We start from the raw sequence: 16,761 nt of genomic DNA, 5'->3' as shown, positions 1-16,761 counted from the left end.
GACCCCGGGACACCCAGGGGACATGGAGGGGGGGGGGTCACAGAGGGGACACCGGGGGGGTCACGGAGGGGTCACGGGAACTCCAGGGGGTCACAGGGGTCACGGGAAGGGACAGGGGACACGCGTGGGTGGTGACGTCACGGGGGACACCGGTGGAAATCCCCCCCCTTTGCCCCCCCCCCCCCCCCCCCCTCCCAGCCCCGCCCTTTAAAGGCGCCGTCGGGGCCGGAGGCGCCTCCAGAGCCGGGACCGGGACCGGGACAGCGAGAACGGGACCGGGATTGGGACACTGGGACCGGGACAGCGAGAACGGGACCGGGATTGGGACACTGGGACCGGGATCAGGACATCAAGACTGGGATTAAAACACCGGGATTGGGATCGGGACACAGAGACTGAGACGAGGACCAGTACCGGGATACTGGGAGAGAGACCGGGACCAGTACCGGGATACTGGGACCGAACTCGGAGCTGATTCTGGGGCAGCAGAACCGGGACTGAGACCAGAGAGAGGTGAGAGGGCAGCGGGACCGGGATTGGGACTGGAATTGGACTGGGACTGGGACTGGAATTGGGACCGGGACCGGGACTGGGATTTTGACTGGGACTGGGACTGGACTGAGACCGGGACTGGGATTGGGACTGGGACCGGGACCGGGACCGGGACTGGGAATGGAAGTGGGACTGGGACCGGGACTGGGAATGGAACTGGGACCGGGACCGGGACTGGACTGGACTGGACTGGGAATGGAACTGGGACCGGGACCGAGACCGGGACTGGGACCGGGACTGGGACTGGGACTGGGACTGGACTGATATTGGGACTGGGACTGGGACTGGGACTGGGACTGGGAATGGAACTTGGACCGGGACCGGGACCGGGACCGGGACCGGGACCGGGACCGGGACTGGGACTGGGACTGGGACTGGGACTGGACTGGGAATGGAACTGGGACCGGGACCGGGAGTGGGACTTGGACTGGGATTGGGATTGGGACTGGGACCAGGACCGGGACTGGGACCGGGACTGGAATCAGCCCCAGGACTGCGTTTAGGATCAGGATTAGGACCGGAACCACCCTGGTGCCACCCCAAGTGTCCCCTCGGTGCCCTCCAGTGTCCCCAGTAACCCCCGTGTCCCCCCAGGATGAGCGTGTCCCCGCTGTCCCTCGTGGCCCTGGTGGCCCTGGTGGCCCTGGCGGGCTCGGGGACACCAGACCCGGCCCGGGTGTCCCAGCTGGTGACAGATTTTGGGCTGCGGCTTTTCCGGGAGGCGCTGGGACCCCGAGGTGACACCAATGTCGTGTTCGCCCCCTACGGGGCCACCTCGGTGCTGGTGGCCCTGCAGGTGGCCACGGCCGGGAGGGGCCGGCAGCAGCTGGAGGAGGCCACCGGCTTCAGCATCGACGGTGAGAGGGGACAGGAGGGGACACTTCGGGGTCATTGTCCCCAATTTGGGGACACTTTGGGGTCATTGTCCCCAATTTGGGGTCATTGTCCCCATTGGGGGGTGGGATTTGGGGTCACTGTCCCCATTTGGGACACTTCGGGGTCATTGTCCCCACTGGGGTGGGGATTTGAGGTCATTGTCCCCAATTGGGGACACTTTGGGGTCATTGTCCCCAATTGGGGACACTTTGGGGTCATTGTCCCAGTTTGGGGACACTTTGGGGTCATTGTCCCCAATTGGGGACATTTTGGGATCCTTGTCCCAGTTTGGGACATTTTGAGGTCATTGTCCCCAATTTGGGGTCACTTTGGGGTCATTGTCCCCAATTTGGGACACTTTGGGGGTCCCTGTCCCCATTAGAGGGGGGGGGCGGGTCCCCATCCCCACAGGGTCCCTCTCCCCACGGTGGGGGTGATGGTGGCACAACCCCAAATGTCCCCAAATGTCCCCAAACGCCCCAAATGTCCCCAAACGCCCCAAATGTCCCCAAATGTCCCCAAACGCCCCCAAACGCCCCCCAAACGTTCCCCAAATGCCCCCAAACGTCCCCAAATGCCCCCAAACGCCCCCCAAATGGCCCCAAACGTCCCCCAAATGTCCCCAAACGCCCCCAAAATGTCCCCAAACGTTCCCCAAACGCCCCCAAACGTCCCCCAAATGTCCCCAAACGTTCCCCAAACGTCCCCAAACGTTCCCCAAATGTCCCCAAACGCCCCCAAAATGTCCCCAAACGCCCCCAAACGCCCCACAAATGTCCCCAAACGCCCCAAATGTCCCCAAATGTCCCCAAACGCCCCCAAACGCCCCCCAAACGCCCCCCAAACGTCCCCCCAAACGTCCCCCAAATGCCCCCAAACGTTCCCCAAATGTCCCCAAACGTTCCCCAAACGCCCCCCAAATGTCCCCAAACGTTCCCCAAATGTCCCCAAATGCCCCCAAACGCCCCCAAACGTCCCCAAACGCCCCCGTGCCGCTCCGTGACTCAGTTTCCCCGCAGCTCCGGGGGTCTCGGCCGAGCTGCGGGGGCTGCGCCGGGCGCTGGGCGGGGGCTCCGGGCCAGGAGCTGGAGGTGGCCCAGGGACTCTTTGTGGCCCGGGGGGTGGCCCTGAGGCCCGCTTTGTCACCCGGCTCGTGAGAGCCCTCGGGCCCCCGCAGCCTCGCCCGCCTGGACTTCGGATTTGGGGAGGGGGCGAGGAGGGGCCTGAACGCCTGGGCCAGAGCCAGGACACGCGGTGAGACCCCCGGGAATTGGGGATGGGACCCCCGGGAATTGGGGAGGGGGCGACGGGGGTGAGACCCCCGGAATTGGGGAGGGGACCCCCGGGAATTGGGGATGGGAACCCCGGGAATTGGGGAGGGGACCCCCGGGAATTGGGGATGGGAACCCCGGGAATTGGGGAGGGGGCGACGGGGATGGGACCCCTGGGAATTGGGGAGGGGACCCCCGGGAATGGGGAGGGGACCCCCGGGATGAGACCCCCGGGAATTGGGGATGGGACCCCTGGGAATTGGGGATGGGAACCCCGGGAATTGGGGATGGGACCCCCGGGAATTGGGGAGGGGGCGATGGGCTCGGGGACCCCATTTTGGGGGGGGGGGGGGGTGTCAATGGAGTTTTTTGGGATCAATCATTCCGGGTCATTTTTTTGGGATCATTTTATGTTTTTTGGGATCATTGTGGATTTTTTGGGCTCATTGTGGTTTTTATGGGATCAATGGGGTTTTTATGGGCTCACTGTGGTTTTTATGGGATCAATGGGGTTTTTATGGGATCAATGGGGTTTTTATGGGCTCACTGTGGTTTTTATGGGATCATGGGGTTTTTATGGGATCACTGTGGTTTTTATGGGATCAATGGGGTTTTATGGGATCACTGTGGTTTTTATGGGATCACTGTGGTTTTTATGGGATCAATGGGGTTTTTATGGGATCACTGTGGTTTTTATGGGATCACGGTGGTTTTTATGGGATCAATGGGGTTTTTTATGGGATCACTGTGGTTTTTATGGGATCAATGGGGTTTTATGGGATCACTGTGGTTTTTATGGGATCAATGGGGTTTTTATGGGATCATTGTGGATTTTTTGGGCTCTCTCGTGGGGTTTTTTTTGGCTCCCTGGCGTTTGGGGCCATCCCCAGCACGGGAGGTGACGCGGGTGTCCCCTGCAGGTTTGGTGGCCAACCTGGTGGCCCCCGGGGCGGTGCCCGCGGCCACTCGGCTCCTGTTGGCGAGCGCCGAATCCTTCCGGGGGTCCTGGGGGGGTCCCGTTCCCCCCGCGCGCCACCCGCGCCCGCCCCTTCCTGCGGAGCGACGGCTCCGAGCGCTCGGTGCCCATGATGGCGAGCGGCGGCCGCTTCCGCTGCGGTGAGCAACGGGCACCTGGGACACCTGGGGCACCTGGGACACCTCCCGTGTCACCTGTGCCACCTCCTGTGTCACCTGTGTCACCACCTGTGTCACCTCTGTCACCTGTGTCACCTCCCGTGTCACCTGTGCCACCTCCCGTGTCACCTGTGTCACCTCCCCTGTCACCTGTGTCACCTCTTGTGTCACCTGTGTCACCACCTGTGTCACCTCTGTCATCTGTGTCACCTCCCTTGTCACCTGTGTCACCTGTGTCACCTCCCGTGTCACCTGTGTCACCTCCCCTGTCACCTGTGTCACCTCCTGTGCCACCTCCTGTGCCACCTCCTGTGTCACCTGTGTCACCACCTGTCACCTCCCGTGTCACCTGTGTCACCTCCTGTGTCGTCTGTGTCACCACCTGTGTCACCTGTGTCACCTTCCTTGTCACCTGTGTCATCTCCCGTGGCACCTGTGTCACCTGTGTCACCTCTTGTGTCACCTGTGTCACCTCCCGTGTCACCTGTGTCAACTCCCGGTTCACCTGTGTCACCTGTGTTACCTCCCTTGTCACCTGTGTCACCTGTGTCACCTCCCGTGTCACCTGTGCCACCTGTGCCACCTCCCCTGTCGCCTGGTGCACCTCCTGGGGCACCTCCCGCGTCACCTGTGTCACCTCCCTTGTCTCCTGTGTCACCTGGGGCACCTGTGCACCTCCTGTGTCACTGTCCGTTATCTCCTGTGTCACCTGTGTCACCTCCTACTGTCACCTCCTGTGACACCTGTGTCATCTGTGTCACCTGTGTCCACCCACTGTCACTGCCTGTTATCTCCTGTGTCACCTGCTGTGTCACCTGGGGCACCTGGAGGCACAGGTGTCACCTCCTGCTGTCACCTGCTGTGTCACCTATGGCACCTGTGTCACCTGCTGGCACCGCCTGTGTCACCTCCTGTGTCACCTGCAGGCACCGCCTGTGTCACCTCCTGTGTCACCTCCTGTGTCACCTCCTAGTACCTGGTGGCACGTGGTGGCACCTCCTGTCACCTCGTATCACCTCCTGTCACTGCCTGGCACCTCCTGTGTCACTTGGTGTCACCTGCTGTCACCTGGTGTCCCCCCCGCTCGGTGTCACCCCCTGTGTCCCCCCACCCCCAGGATGTCCCCGTGTCCCCTCTGACCCTCCCCGTGTCACCCTGGATGTCCCAGTGTGTCATCCTGGATGTCCCCGTGTCACCCTCCTGTCACTCTGTGTCACCTTGGATCCCTCCTGTGTCACCCTGGATGTCCCCGTGTGTCACCCTGGATGTCCCCGTGTCACCTGGGTCACCCTGAATGTTCCTGTGTCACCCTGGATGTCCCCGTGTCACCCTGGATCACCCTGAATGTCCCCGTGTCACCCTGAATGTCCCCTCGTGTCACCCTGGACGTCCCCGTGCCACCCTGGGTCACTCTAAATGTCCCCTCTTGTCACCCTGGAGTTCCCCTCGTGTCACCCTGGGTCACCCTGAATGTCCCCTCGTGTCACCCTGGCGTTCCTTCTGCGCCACCCTGGAGTTCCCCTCGTGTCACCCTGGATGTCCCCGTGTCACCCCGTGTCACCCCGTGTCACCCTGCCTGTCTCCCTCCTGTCACCCCGTGTCCCTCCCGATGTCACCCCCCGTGTCCCCTCTGTCCCCCCTCCCCCAATGTCCCCCCCCCTGTCCCCTTTGACCCCCCCGATGTCCCTCCCATTGTCACCCCTGTCCCCTCTGACCCTCCCCGATGTCCCCTCGATGTTCCCCAATGACCCCCCCGATGTCCCCCCCTTTGTCACCCCCGTGTCCCCTCTGACCCCCCCCAATGTCCCCCCCTTTGTCACCCCCTGTCCCCTCTGACCCTCCCCGATGTCCCCCAATGTCCCCCCATTGTCCCCTCGTCCCCTCTGAGCCCCCCAATGTCCCCCCCAATGTCCCCCCATTGTCCCCCCGTCCCCTCTGAGCCCCCCGATGTCCCCCCATTGTCCCCCCCGTCCCCTCTGACCCTCCCCGTGTCCCCCCCGATGTCACCCCCTGTCCCCTCTGACCCTCCCCGATGTCCCCCCCGATGTCCCCCCTGTCCCCTCTGAGCCCCCCAATGTCCCCCCAATGTCCCCCCATTGTCCCCCCGTCCCCTCTGAGCCCCCCCGATGTCCCCCCATTGTCACCCCCCGTGTCCCCTCTGACCCCCCCCCAATGTCCCCCCCTTTGTCACCCCCTGTCCCCTCTGACCCTCCCCGATGTCCCCCAATGTCCCCCCATTGTCCCCTCGTCCCCTCTGAGCCCCCCAATGTCCCCCCCCAATGTCCCCCCATTGTCCCCCCGTCCCCTCTGAGCCCCCCCGATGTCCCCCCATTGTCCCCCCCGTCCCCTCTGACCCTCCCCGTGTCCCCCCCTTTTGTCACCCCCTGTCCCTCTGACCCTCCCTGATGTCCCCCCCGATGTCACCCCCTGTCCCCTCTGAGCCCCCCCAATGTCCCCCCATTGTCACCCCCTGTCCCCTCTGACCCTCCCCGATGTCCCCCCCAGGTGACTTCGAGTCTCCCTCGGGTGTCGCCTTCACGGTGGCCGAGGTCCCGTACGCGGGGGGGGAGGTGGCGCTGCTGCTGGTGGCCCCCCCTGGAGCGCCACGTCCCCATTGTCGCCCTGTCGCGCCTGCTGGACGCGCGCGCTGTCACCCACTGGGTGACAAACCTGAGCCCCGCCCCCCGCGTGCTGGTGCTGCCCCGGTGAGAGCGCGGGGACATCGGGGACAGGGGGGACAGTGGGGACATCGGGGGGATTGGGGACATCGGGGACATCGGGGACAATGGGGACATTGGGGGGGATTGGGGACATTGGGGGATTGGAGACACTGGGGGGATTGGGGACATTGGGGACACACAGGGGACAGTGGGGACAATGGGGACAGTGGGGATTGGGGACATCGGGGGGATTTGGGACATTGGGGACATCGGGGACAATGGGGACAGCGGGGACATCGAGGGAGCATTGGGGATTGGGGACAGTGGGGACACTGGGGACATTGGGGACATTGAGGGGATTGGGGACAGCGGGGGGACATTGGGGGATTGGGGACATTGGCGACATCTGGGGACATTTGGGGACAGCGGGGTCAGTGAGGGGACATTGAGGACATTTCCGGACACTGAGGGGACATTGGGGGGATTCAGGGGGATTGGGGGACATTTGGGGAGATTTAGGGGACATTGGGGACATTTGGTGACGTTTGGGGACATCGGGAATGTTGGGGACATTGGGGAGATTGGGGAATTTGGGGACATTGGCGGGACAGTGGGGACACTGAGGGGACACTTGGGGACACTTGGGGACATTTGGGGACACCGCCAGGCCCCCCCCAGGTGACCCCTCCCCACCTTTCAGCTTCTCCCTGGAGAGCTCCTGGGACCTGCGGGGTCCCCTCCGCTCCTTGGGGGTCCTCGACCCCTTCGACCCCGAGGCCGCCGACTTCTCCCCGTCTCAGGTAACTGAGGTGTCCCCAAGGTCCCCGAGGTGTCCCCAAGGTGTCGCCAATGTCCCCAAGGTGTGTCCTGACCCCTCCCCTCCTCCAGGTGAGGAGCACCTGGTGCTGGGCCAGGTCCTGCAGAAAGTTCGCATGGAGGTGACAGAAAACGGCACCGAGGTGGCCTCGGCCTCAGGTGGGTGACATTTGGGGACACCTGAGTGGGGGGGGGGGGACACCGTGGGGACATTTTGGCGGGGGTCTCACTGTCCGTCCCCCCCATCCCCCCCCCGTCCCGTAGCTGCCGTGGTTTATTCCCGCATGGCCCCCCTGGAAATCGTCTTGGATCATCCCTTCCTCTTTCCTCATCCGGCACCACCCCACAGGTCTGGGGGGGTTTGGGGGAATTGGGGGGGTTTGGGGGATTTGTGGGGATTTAGAGGGATTTGGGGGGTTTGGGGGATTTGGGGGGGTTTGGGGGTTTCGGGGAATTTGGGGGGATTTGGGGGATTTGGGGGGATTGGGGAGTTTGTCGGGATTTGTGGGATTTAGGGAAGTTTGGGGAGTTTGGGGGGCTTTGGGGGATTTAGGGGGATTTGGGGAATTTAGGGGGTTTGGGGGGTTTCGGGATTTGGGGAATTTAGGGGGGGTTTGGGGGATTTGGAGGATTTTTGGGATTTAGGGGAGTTTGGGGGGTTTTGGGGGTTTTGGGGGGATTTAGGGGGATTTGGGAATTTAGGGGTTTGGGGGTTTCGGGGATTTGGGGGGGTTTGTGGGATTTGGGGGATTTGGGAGATTTGGGGAAGTTTCGGGGATTTGGGGGATTTGGGGGGCTCGGTGCGGGGTTGGGGGGGTTCATCCCCCTTGGGAAGGGTTTGGGGGGGGGTCTGTGCCCCATGGATTTGGGTCTGGGGGAGTTTTATGTCCCATAGGTTTGGGATTTTGGGGGATCTCTGCCCCATGGGTTTGGGATTTTAGGGGATCCCCATAGATTTGGGATTTTGGGGGATCTCTGCCCCACGGATTTGGGATTTTAGGGGATCTCTGCCCATAGATTTGGGATTTTGGGGGGGCTCCCTGACCTCTCTGTCCCCCCCACAGGGACCATCCTGTTCGTGGGCAGGTGACGGATCCCTGAGAGCCCCATGGAGGGGCCACCCCAAAAAGGGGACACCCCAAAATGGGGCCACCCCAAAATGGGGCCACCCCAAAATGGGGCCACCCCAAAACGGGGACACCCCACACCGGGGGTCCCATGGGGTCTGGGGGAGAGTTTATTGTAATTTATTGGGGAGAGTTTAATATATTGGGGGTCACCCCCCACAACCCGGTCATGGGGTCACTCGTGTCCTGAGTTTGGGGTCACTCGTGTCCTGGGTTTGGGGTCACTCCTGCCCTGGGTTTGGGGTCACTCCTGTCCTGGGTTTGGGGTCACTCCTGCCCTGGGTTTGGGGTCACTCCTCTCCTGGGGTTTGGGGTCACTCCTGCCCTGGCTTTGGGGTCACCACCCCATCCCCAAAGAACGGCTTCTATCCCCAGCACCCCCAAATTTCCCGTCTTTCACCCCAAATCCCCCCCTAAGGACCCCAATTTCCCTTTTCCCCCCAATTCTTCCCTCCGTTACCATAGCAACACCCCCCATAGCAACCACGACCAAACGGCGCTGCGTTGCCATGGCAACAGCGTCGCCCCTTAGCGTTAGACCACGTCCCCTTCCCCCGTTACCATGGCAACGGCGTTCCCTTGGCGGGAAGCGCGCCCTGGTTACCTTGGCAACGAGCCCGGCCCCCCTCCCCGTTGCTATGGAAACTCCCGCCCTCTCTGCGGGAAGCCCCTCCCCATTCCCCCCTCACACCAAGCCACGCCCCTTTCCCGTTGCCACGGCGACAGGCCCCGCCCCGGGCGCGCCGGCGCATGCGCGGTGACGTCACACCCGGAAGCGGCGGGCCCGGCGCGGCGCTGCCGGAGGCGCGGAGCGGCCCCGTGCGACCCCCCCCCGACCCCCGGGACCCCTCCGGGACCCCCTCCCTGACCCCCCCCCCTGACCCCCGGGCCCCGGCCTCGGCCTCGGCCGCGGCTCCTCCCTCGGGACACGGCGCTATGGTGAGCGGGGGGCGCGGCAGTCACGTGGCTGGGGTGGGGCGGTCACGTGGTGCGGGGAATTGGGAGGGGTGGTCGTGACCTGGGGGGAGGGGGGTGTGACCTTTGACCTCCTGACCACGTGACCTCGGGTTCCCACGGTGGGGCAAAGACCCCCCTCCCCCCATGCCGGGATCCGTTCCCACGTGACCTTTCCCCACCCCACCGCCCCCGGTATCACGTGACTCTGCAGGCCCCTCCCCCTCCCAAGGGACCCCCCCTCCCCACTTTACCTGGTCCCCAAATCCCCCCAAAATCCAGACCCCAAATCCCCCCCAAAATCCATCCCCAGACCCAAAATCCCACCCCCCCAAAATCCAGACCCCAAATCCCCCCCAAAATCCATCCCCAGACCCAAAATCCCCCCCCCCCCAAAATCAGACCCCAAATCCCCCCCAAATCCATCCCCAGACCCCAAATCCCCCCAAATCCTCCGAAATTCCCCAACCCCCCACACTCCAAACCCCTCCCCGAGCCCCCAAATCCCCCCAAAACTTCCCCAAATTCCCCCAAACTCCCCCAAAATTCCCCCCAAAATCACCTCAAATCCCCTAAAAGTCCCGAAAACTCCCCAAAATTCCCTCAAACCCACCCCAAATCCCCCCAAAACTCCCCCAGAACTTGCAGAAATCCCCCCAAAACCACTTCACCCCTCCCCAAATTCCCCCAAAAACCACCCCAAATCCCACCAAACCACGCAGAATCCCCCCAAATTACCCCCAAATCCACCCCAAATCCCCTCCCAGTCCCCTCCCAGTGCCCCCCAGTCCCTCCCAGTGACCTCCAGCCCCCCCAGATGTGGTTCCAGCCACCAAGGGAAGCTCAGGCTGCAGAACCCCCAAATCCCTGAGCCCCAAAACCCCAAAATTCCCCCCAAACCACCCCAAATCCCCTCCCAGTCCCCTCCCAGTCCCCTCCCAGTCCCCCTCCCAGTCCCTCCCAGTGCCCCCCAGTGACCCCCAGCCCCCCCAGGTGTGGTTCCAGCCACCAAGGGAAGCTCAGGCTGCAGAACCCCCAAATCCCTGAATTCCAAATCCCCCCAAAACCCTAAAATTTCCCCCAAATCCCCCAAAATCACCTCAAATCCCCTCCCAGTCACTTCCCAGTCCCCTCCCAGTGCCCCCAGTGCCCCCCAGTGACCCCCAGCCCCCCAGGTGTGGTTCCAGCCACCAAGGGAAGCTCAGGCTGTAGAACACCCCCACTCCCAGCACCCCCAAATCCCCCAAAACCACCCCAAACTCCCCCAAATCCCCCAAAATCACCCCAAATCTCCTCCCAGTCCCCTCCCAATCCCCTCCCAGTCCCTCCCAGTGCCCCCCAGTGACCTCCAGCCCCCCCAGATGCGGTTCAAGCCACCAAGGGAAGCTCAGGCTGCAGAACCCCCAAATCCCTGAGCCCCAAATCCCCCCAAAACCCCAAAATTCCCCCCAAAATCACCTCAAATCCCCTCCCAGTCCCCTCCCAGTCCCCTCCCAGTCCCTCCCAGTCCCCTCCCAGTGCCCCCCAGTGACCCCCAGCCCCCCCAGGTGTGGTTCCAGCCACCAAGGGAAGCTCAGGCTGCAGAACCCCCAAATCCCTGAATTCCAAATCCCCCCAAAACCCCAAAATTCCCCCCAAATCCCCCCAAAATCACCTCAAATCCCCTCCCAGTCACTTCCCAGTCCCCTCCCAGTGCCCCCCAGTGCCCCCCAGTGACCCCCAGCCCCCCCAGATGTGGTTCCAGCCACCAAGGGAAGCTCAGGCTGCAGAACACCCCACTCCCAGCACCCCTAAATCCCCCCAAAACCCTAAAATTTCCCCAAAATCCCCCCAAAATCACCTCAAATCCCCTCCCAGTCCCTCCCAGTGCCCCCCAGTGCCCCCCCAGTGACCCCCAGATGACCCCCAGCCCCCCCAGATGTGGTTCCAGCTGCTGTTCAGCCGCCAAGGGAAGCTCAGGCTGCAGAACCCCCAAATCCCTGAGCCCCAAATCCCCCCCAAAACCCCAAAATTCCCCCAAACCACCCCAAATCCCCTCCCAGTCCCCTCCCAGTCCCCTCCCAGTGCCCCCCAGTGACCCCAGCCCCCCCAGATGTGGTTCCAGCCACCAAGGGAAGCTCAGGCTGTAGAACACCCCAGTCCCAGCACCCCTAAATCCCCCAAAACCCTAAAATTTCCCCAAATCCCCCCAAAATCACCTCAAACCCCCCTCCCAGTCACTTCCCAGTCCCCTCCCAGTGCCCCCCAGTGACCCCCAGCCCCCCCAGATGCGGTTCCAGCCACCAAGGGAAGCTCAGGCTGCAGAACCCCCAAATCCCTGAGCCCCAAATCCCCCAAAACCCCAAAATTCCCCCCAAAATCACCTCAAATCCCCGTCTCAGTCCCTCCCAGTCCCCTCCCAGTCCCTCCCAGTCCCCCTCCCAGTGCCCCCCAGTGCCCCCCAGTGACCCCCAGCCCCCCCAGATGTGGTTCCAGCCACCAAGGGAAGCTCAGGCTGCAGAACACCCCACTCCCAGCACCCCCAAATCCCCCCAAAACCACCCCAAACTCCCCCAAATCCCCCCAAAATCACCCCAAATCTCCTCCCAGTCCCCTCCCAGTGCCCCCCAGTCCCTCCCAGTCCCTCCCAGTGACCCCAGCCCCCCCAGATGCGGTTCCAGCCACCAAGGGAAGCTCAGGCTGCAGAACCCCCAAATCCCTGAGCCCCAAATCCCCCCAAAACCCTAAAATTTCCCCCAAATCCCCCCAAAACCACCCCAAATCCCCTCCCAGTCCCCTCCCAGTGCCCTCCCAGTCCCTCCCAGTGCCCCCCAGTGACCCCCAGCCCCCCCAGGTGTGGTTCCAGCCACCAAGGGAAGCTCAGGCTGCAGAACCCCCAAATCCCTGAATTCCAAATCCCCCCAAAACCCTAAAATTTTCCCCAAATCCCCCCAAAATCACCTCAAATCCCCTCCCAGTCACTTCCCAGTCCCCTCCCAGTGCCCCCAGTGCCCCCCAGTGACCCCCAGCCCCCCCAGGTGTGGTTCCAGCCACCAAGGGAAGCTCAGGCTGCAGAACCCCCAAATCCCTGAATTCCAAATCCCCCCAAAACCCTAAAATTTCCCCCAAATCCCCCCAAAATCACCTCAAATCCCCTCCCAGTCACTTCCCAGTCCCCTCCCAGTGCCCCCCAGTGACCCCCAGTGACCCCCAGCCCCCCCAGATGCGGTTCAAGCCACCAAGGGAAGCTCAGGCTGCAGAACCCCCAAATCCCTGAGCCCCAAATCCCCCCAAAACCCCAAAATTCCCCCCAAAATCACCTCAAATCCCCGTCTCAGTCCCCTCCCAGTCCCCTCCCAGTCCCTCCCAGTCCCCTCCCAGTGCCCCCCAGTGACCCCCAGCCCCCCCAGGTGTGGTTCCAGCCACCAAGGGAAGCTCAGGCTGCAGAACCCCCAAATCCCTGAATTCCAAATCCCCCCAAAACCCCAAAATTCCCCCCAAATCCCCCCAAAATCACCTCAAATCCCCTCCCAGTCACTTCCAGTCCCCTCCCAGTGCCCCCCAGTGCCCCCCAGTGACCCCCAGTGACCCCCAGCCCCCCCAGATGCGGTTCATGCTGCTGTCAGCCGCCAAGGGAAGCTCAGGCTGCAGAAGTGGTACCTGGCCACGGCCGACAAGGACAAGAAGAAGATGGTGAGGGAGCTGATGCAGGTGGTGCTGGCCAGGAAACCCAAAATGTGCAGTTTCCTCGAGTGGAGAGACCTCAAAGTGGTCTACAAGAGGTAAAAAAAAAAAAAAACTCTGAAAAAAAAAAAAAATTAGAAAAAATCAGATAAAAAAAAAAAAAAGAGTTGGAGGGAAAAGTCGTGTTGTGAACCAAAAAAATGGTTTTTTTTCAGGAAAAAAAAGCAATTTTCTGGTGAGAAAATTGTGCTAAAATGTTGGTGGGGATTAGAGGAGAGGGTTTTCATCTGGAATATTTTTTTTTTTATGAAATGTGTTTGTTTTTTTTTTTTCCTGCCAAAAATTGCCTCTTTCCCCCAAAAAAATTCTGTTATTCCTCCCTCAGAAACGCCTTTTTCCTGGAAAAAAAATCCCCTTTTCCCCCAGAAATGTCTTTTTTCTTCACAGGAAATGCTTTTTCCCCCCCTAAAAATACCTTTCCCCAAAAAATGCCTTTTTTCACCTCAAAAAAAGTAATTTTCACCTCAAAAAACTTTCCCCACCCGAGAAAATTTCTTTTTTCTCCCAGAAAATTTCTTTTTTTTCCCCCCAAAAAATTGCAACTTTCTCTCCCAAAATTTCCTTTTTCTCCCCCTAAGAAAATTCCCAAAAAAAAAGCCTTTTTCCCCCAAAAAATTACCAACTTTCCCTCCAAAAAATGCTTTTTTTTCCCTCAAAAAGCAACAGAAACTCCTTCTTTCCACCTCAAAAAATAATTCTCCACCATAAACACCCAATTTTCCCTCCAAAATCCACATTTTCCTCCCCAAAATTATCTTCTTTCGCCCCCCAAAATCCCACATTTTTCCCTAAAAATTCACTTTTTCCCAAAAAAAATCCACTTTCCCTTCCCAAAAATGATCTTCCCCCCAAATAAAAATCCATCTTTTCCCCCCTAAAAATTCACCTTTTCCCCCCAAATTCCACTTTTTCTCCCCCAAAAATTCCCCTTTTCCCCCAAAAATTCCATTTTCCATAAAATCCACCTTTTTTTGACCCAAAATTTCACCTTTTCCCTCAAAAAAAGCTTCTCCCCAGGTGGACTTTGGGGATCGTGGGGGATCCCCCCACCCCAATTTTGTTCCCCCAAACCATCCCATGATGGGTTGACCGTGGTTGGGTTGACCATGGTTGGGTTGACCATGGTTGGGTTGACCATGGTTGATTGACCATGGTTGATTGACCATGGTTGGGTTGACCATGGTTTGGTTGACCATGATTGGTTGACCATGGTTGGGTTGACCATGATGGGTTGACCATGGTTGGGTTGCCCATGGTTGAGTTGACCCGCAGTTGGGTTGCCCATGATGGGTTGACTATGATCAAGTTGACCATGATGGGTTGACCATGGTTGGGTTGACCATGTTGGGTTGACTATGATCAAGTTGACCATGATGGGTTGCCCATGCTTGAGGTGACCATGTTTGGGTTGACCATGGTTGGGTTGACCATGATGAGTTGACCATGGTGTTGGTTGACCATGGTTGGGTTGACCATGGTTGGGTTGACCATGATTGGGTTGACCACAGTTGGGTTGACCATGATTGGGTTGACCACAGTTGGGTTGACCATGATGAGTTGACCATGGTTGAGTTGACCATGATGAGTTGAGCATGGTTTGGTTGACCATGGTTGAGTTGACCATGGTTGGGTTGTCCGCGGTTTGGTTGACCACAGTTGGGTTCGCCATGATTGGTTGACAATGGTGGTTGCCCATGAGGGGTTGACTATGATCAAGTTGACCATGATGGGTTGACCATCGTTGGATTGACCATGATGGGTTCACCATGATTGGGTCGACCATGGTTGAGTTGACCATGGTTGGGTTGACCATGATTGGGTTGACCATGGTTGGACTCACCATGGTCAAGTTGGCCATGATGAGTTGACCGTGGTTGAATTGACCACAATGGCTCGACCATGGTGAGTTGGCCATGATGGGCTGTGCATGGTTGGGTTGACCATGGTTGAGTTGACCATGATGAGTTGACCATGGTTGAGTTGACCATGGTTGAGTTGATCATGATTCCGTTGACCATCTTGGTTTGACCATGGTTGTCTTGACCATGCTTGGGTTGACCATGGTTGGCTTGACTACACTGGGTTGCCTGTGGTTGGGTTGCCCATGATGAGTTGTCCATGATTCTGTTGACCAGGATGGTTTAACCATGGTTGGGTTGACCATGGTTGGGTTGACCATGTTGGGGTTGACCATAATGAGTTGACCATGGTTGGGTTGACCATGATGAATTGATGGTGATTGGGTTGACCATGATGGTTTAACCATGATTGGGTTGCCCACGGTTGTCTTGGCCATGATGAGTTGACCATGGTTGGGTTGCCCATGATGAGTTGACCACGATGGTTTGACCATGATGGGTTGTCCATGGTTGGGTTGACCATGGCTGTGTTGCCCGTGGTTGTCTTGGCCATGGTGACATCAGGGCTCTCCTTGGGCCCGTCCCCGTGGCCCGGCGGGTTCTGGTGTCCCCCAGGGGTGTCCCCAGGGATGCCATTGGTGTCCCCAGGCCATTGGTGTCCCCAGGGGTGTCCCCAGGGATGTCCCCAGGCCAGGGATGTCCCCAGGGACGTCCCCAGGCCATTGGTGTCCCCAGGGATGTCCCCAGGCCAGGGATGTCCCCAGGGGTGTCCCCAGGGGTGCCATTGGTGTCCCCAGGGGTGTCCCCAGGGATGTCCCCAGGGGTGTCCCCAGGGGTGCCATTGGTGTCCCCAGGGGTGTCCCCAGGGATGTCCCCAGGGGTGTCCCCAGGGATGTCATTGGTGTCCCCAGGTACGCCAGCCTCTACTTCTGCTGCGCCATCGAGGGCCAGGACAATGAGCTGATCACGCTGGAGCTCATCCACCGCTACGTGGAGCTGCTGGACAAATACTTCGGCAGCGTGAGTGGGGACATGGGGACACTGGGGACACTGGGAATACTGGGGATACTGGGGATACTGGGGACACTGGGGATACTGGGGACACTGGGGACACTGGGGACACTGGGACATTGGGACATGGGGATACTGGGGACACTGGGGACACTGGGGACACTGGGGGCACTGGGGACACTGGGGACTGGGGACACGGGCTGGGGACAGGATGGGGACACTGGGGATACTGGGGACACTGGGGACACTGGGGACACTGGGGATACTGGGGACACTGGGGACACTGGGGACACTGGGGACACTAGGGGACACCGGGGACATTGGGGACATTGGGGACACTGGAGACACTGGGGACACTGGGGACACTGGGACACTGGGGGCACTGGGGACATTGGGACATTGGGGATACTGGGGACACTGGGGACACTGGGACACCGGGGACACTGGGGACACTGGGGACACTGGGACACTGGGGATACTGGGGACACTGGGGACACTGGGAATACTGGGGATACTGGGGACACTGGGGACACTGGGGATACTGGGGACACTGGGGACACTGGGACACTGGGGACACTGGGGATATGGGGATACTGGGGACACTGGGGATACTGGGGACATTGGGGACATTGGGACACTGGGGACATTGGGGACATTGGGACATTGGGACACTGGGGACATTGGGGACATTGGGGACATTGGGACACTGGGGACATTGGGGACATTGGGGACACTGGGGACAATGGGGACACTGGGGACATTGGGGGACACTGGGGAA

The 16,761-nt window shown here is 60.2% G+C and overlaps 2 protein-coding genes across 3 annotated transcripts; both read left to right on the top strand.

Moving 5' to 3' along the window:
• The first annotated feature begins 373 nt into the window (after nucleotides 1-373).
• On the top strand, nucleotides 374-8,602 carry LOC148220507 (glia-derived nexin-like). 2 transcript variants are annotated; one of them, XM_088155245.1, is made up of 8 exons: nucleotides 1,246-1,409; nucleotides 2,448-2,682; nucleotides 3,620-3,815; nucleotides 6,339-6,538; nucleotides 7,194-7,293; nucleotides 7,382-7,468; nucleotides 7,574-7,658; nucleotides 8,374-8,602. In XM_088155245.1, exons 3-8 carry the CDS (start codon nucleotides 3,785-3,787, stop codon nucleotides 8,408-8,410), a joined length of 540 nt encoding a protein of 179 aa, XP_088011371.1. In that variant the 5' UTR covers nucleotides 1,246-1,409; nucleotides 2,448-2,682; nucleotides 3,620-3,784; the 3' UTR covers nucleotides 8,411-8,602. The 2 variants fall into 2 exon arrangements, with proteins under 2 accessions (XP_088011370.1, XP_088011371.1); XM_088155244.1 differs by lacking the exons at nucleotides 6,339-6,538; nucleotides 7,194-7,293; nucleotides 7,382-7,468; nucleotides 7,574-7,658; nucleotides 8,374-8,602 and adding an exon at nucleotides 374-513 and having other exon boundaries at nucleotides 1,147-1,409; nucleotides 3,620-3,788.
• A 2,706-nt stretch (nucleotides 8,603-11,308) lies between these two features.
• On the top strand, nucleotides 11,309-15,992 carry LOC148220506 (AP-1 complex subunit sigma-1A; the record flags this gene model as incomplete). Its single annotated transcript, XM_088155246.1, is given in 3 exon segments — nucleotides 11,309-11,349; nucleotides 13,014-13,151; nucleotides 15,884-15,992. Coding segments are annotated over 3 exon segments (288 nt in total), but the record flags the coding sequence as incomplete, so codon positions are not given.
• Between the last annotated feature and the right edge of the window lie 769 nt (nucleotides 15,993-16,761).

Source organism: Sturnus vulgaris, chromosome 36 (genome assembly GCF_052056855.1).
Source record: "Sturnus vulgaris isolate bStuVul1 chromosome 36, bStuVul1.hap1, whole genome shotgun sequence".
Classification (NCBI taxonomy): Eukaryota; Metazoa; Chordata; class Aves; order Passeriformes; family Sturnidae; genus Sturnus; species Sturnus vulgaris.
The sequence above is the reverse complement of the archived record's forward strand: the minus strand, read 5'-3'. Positions and strand labels throughout refer to the sequence as shown.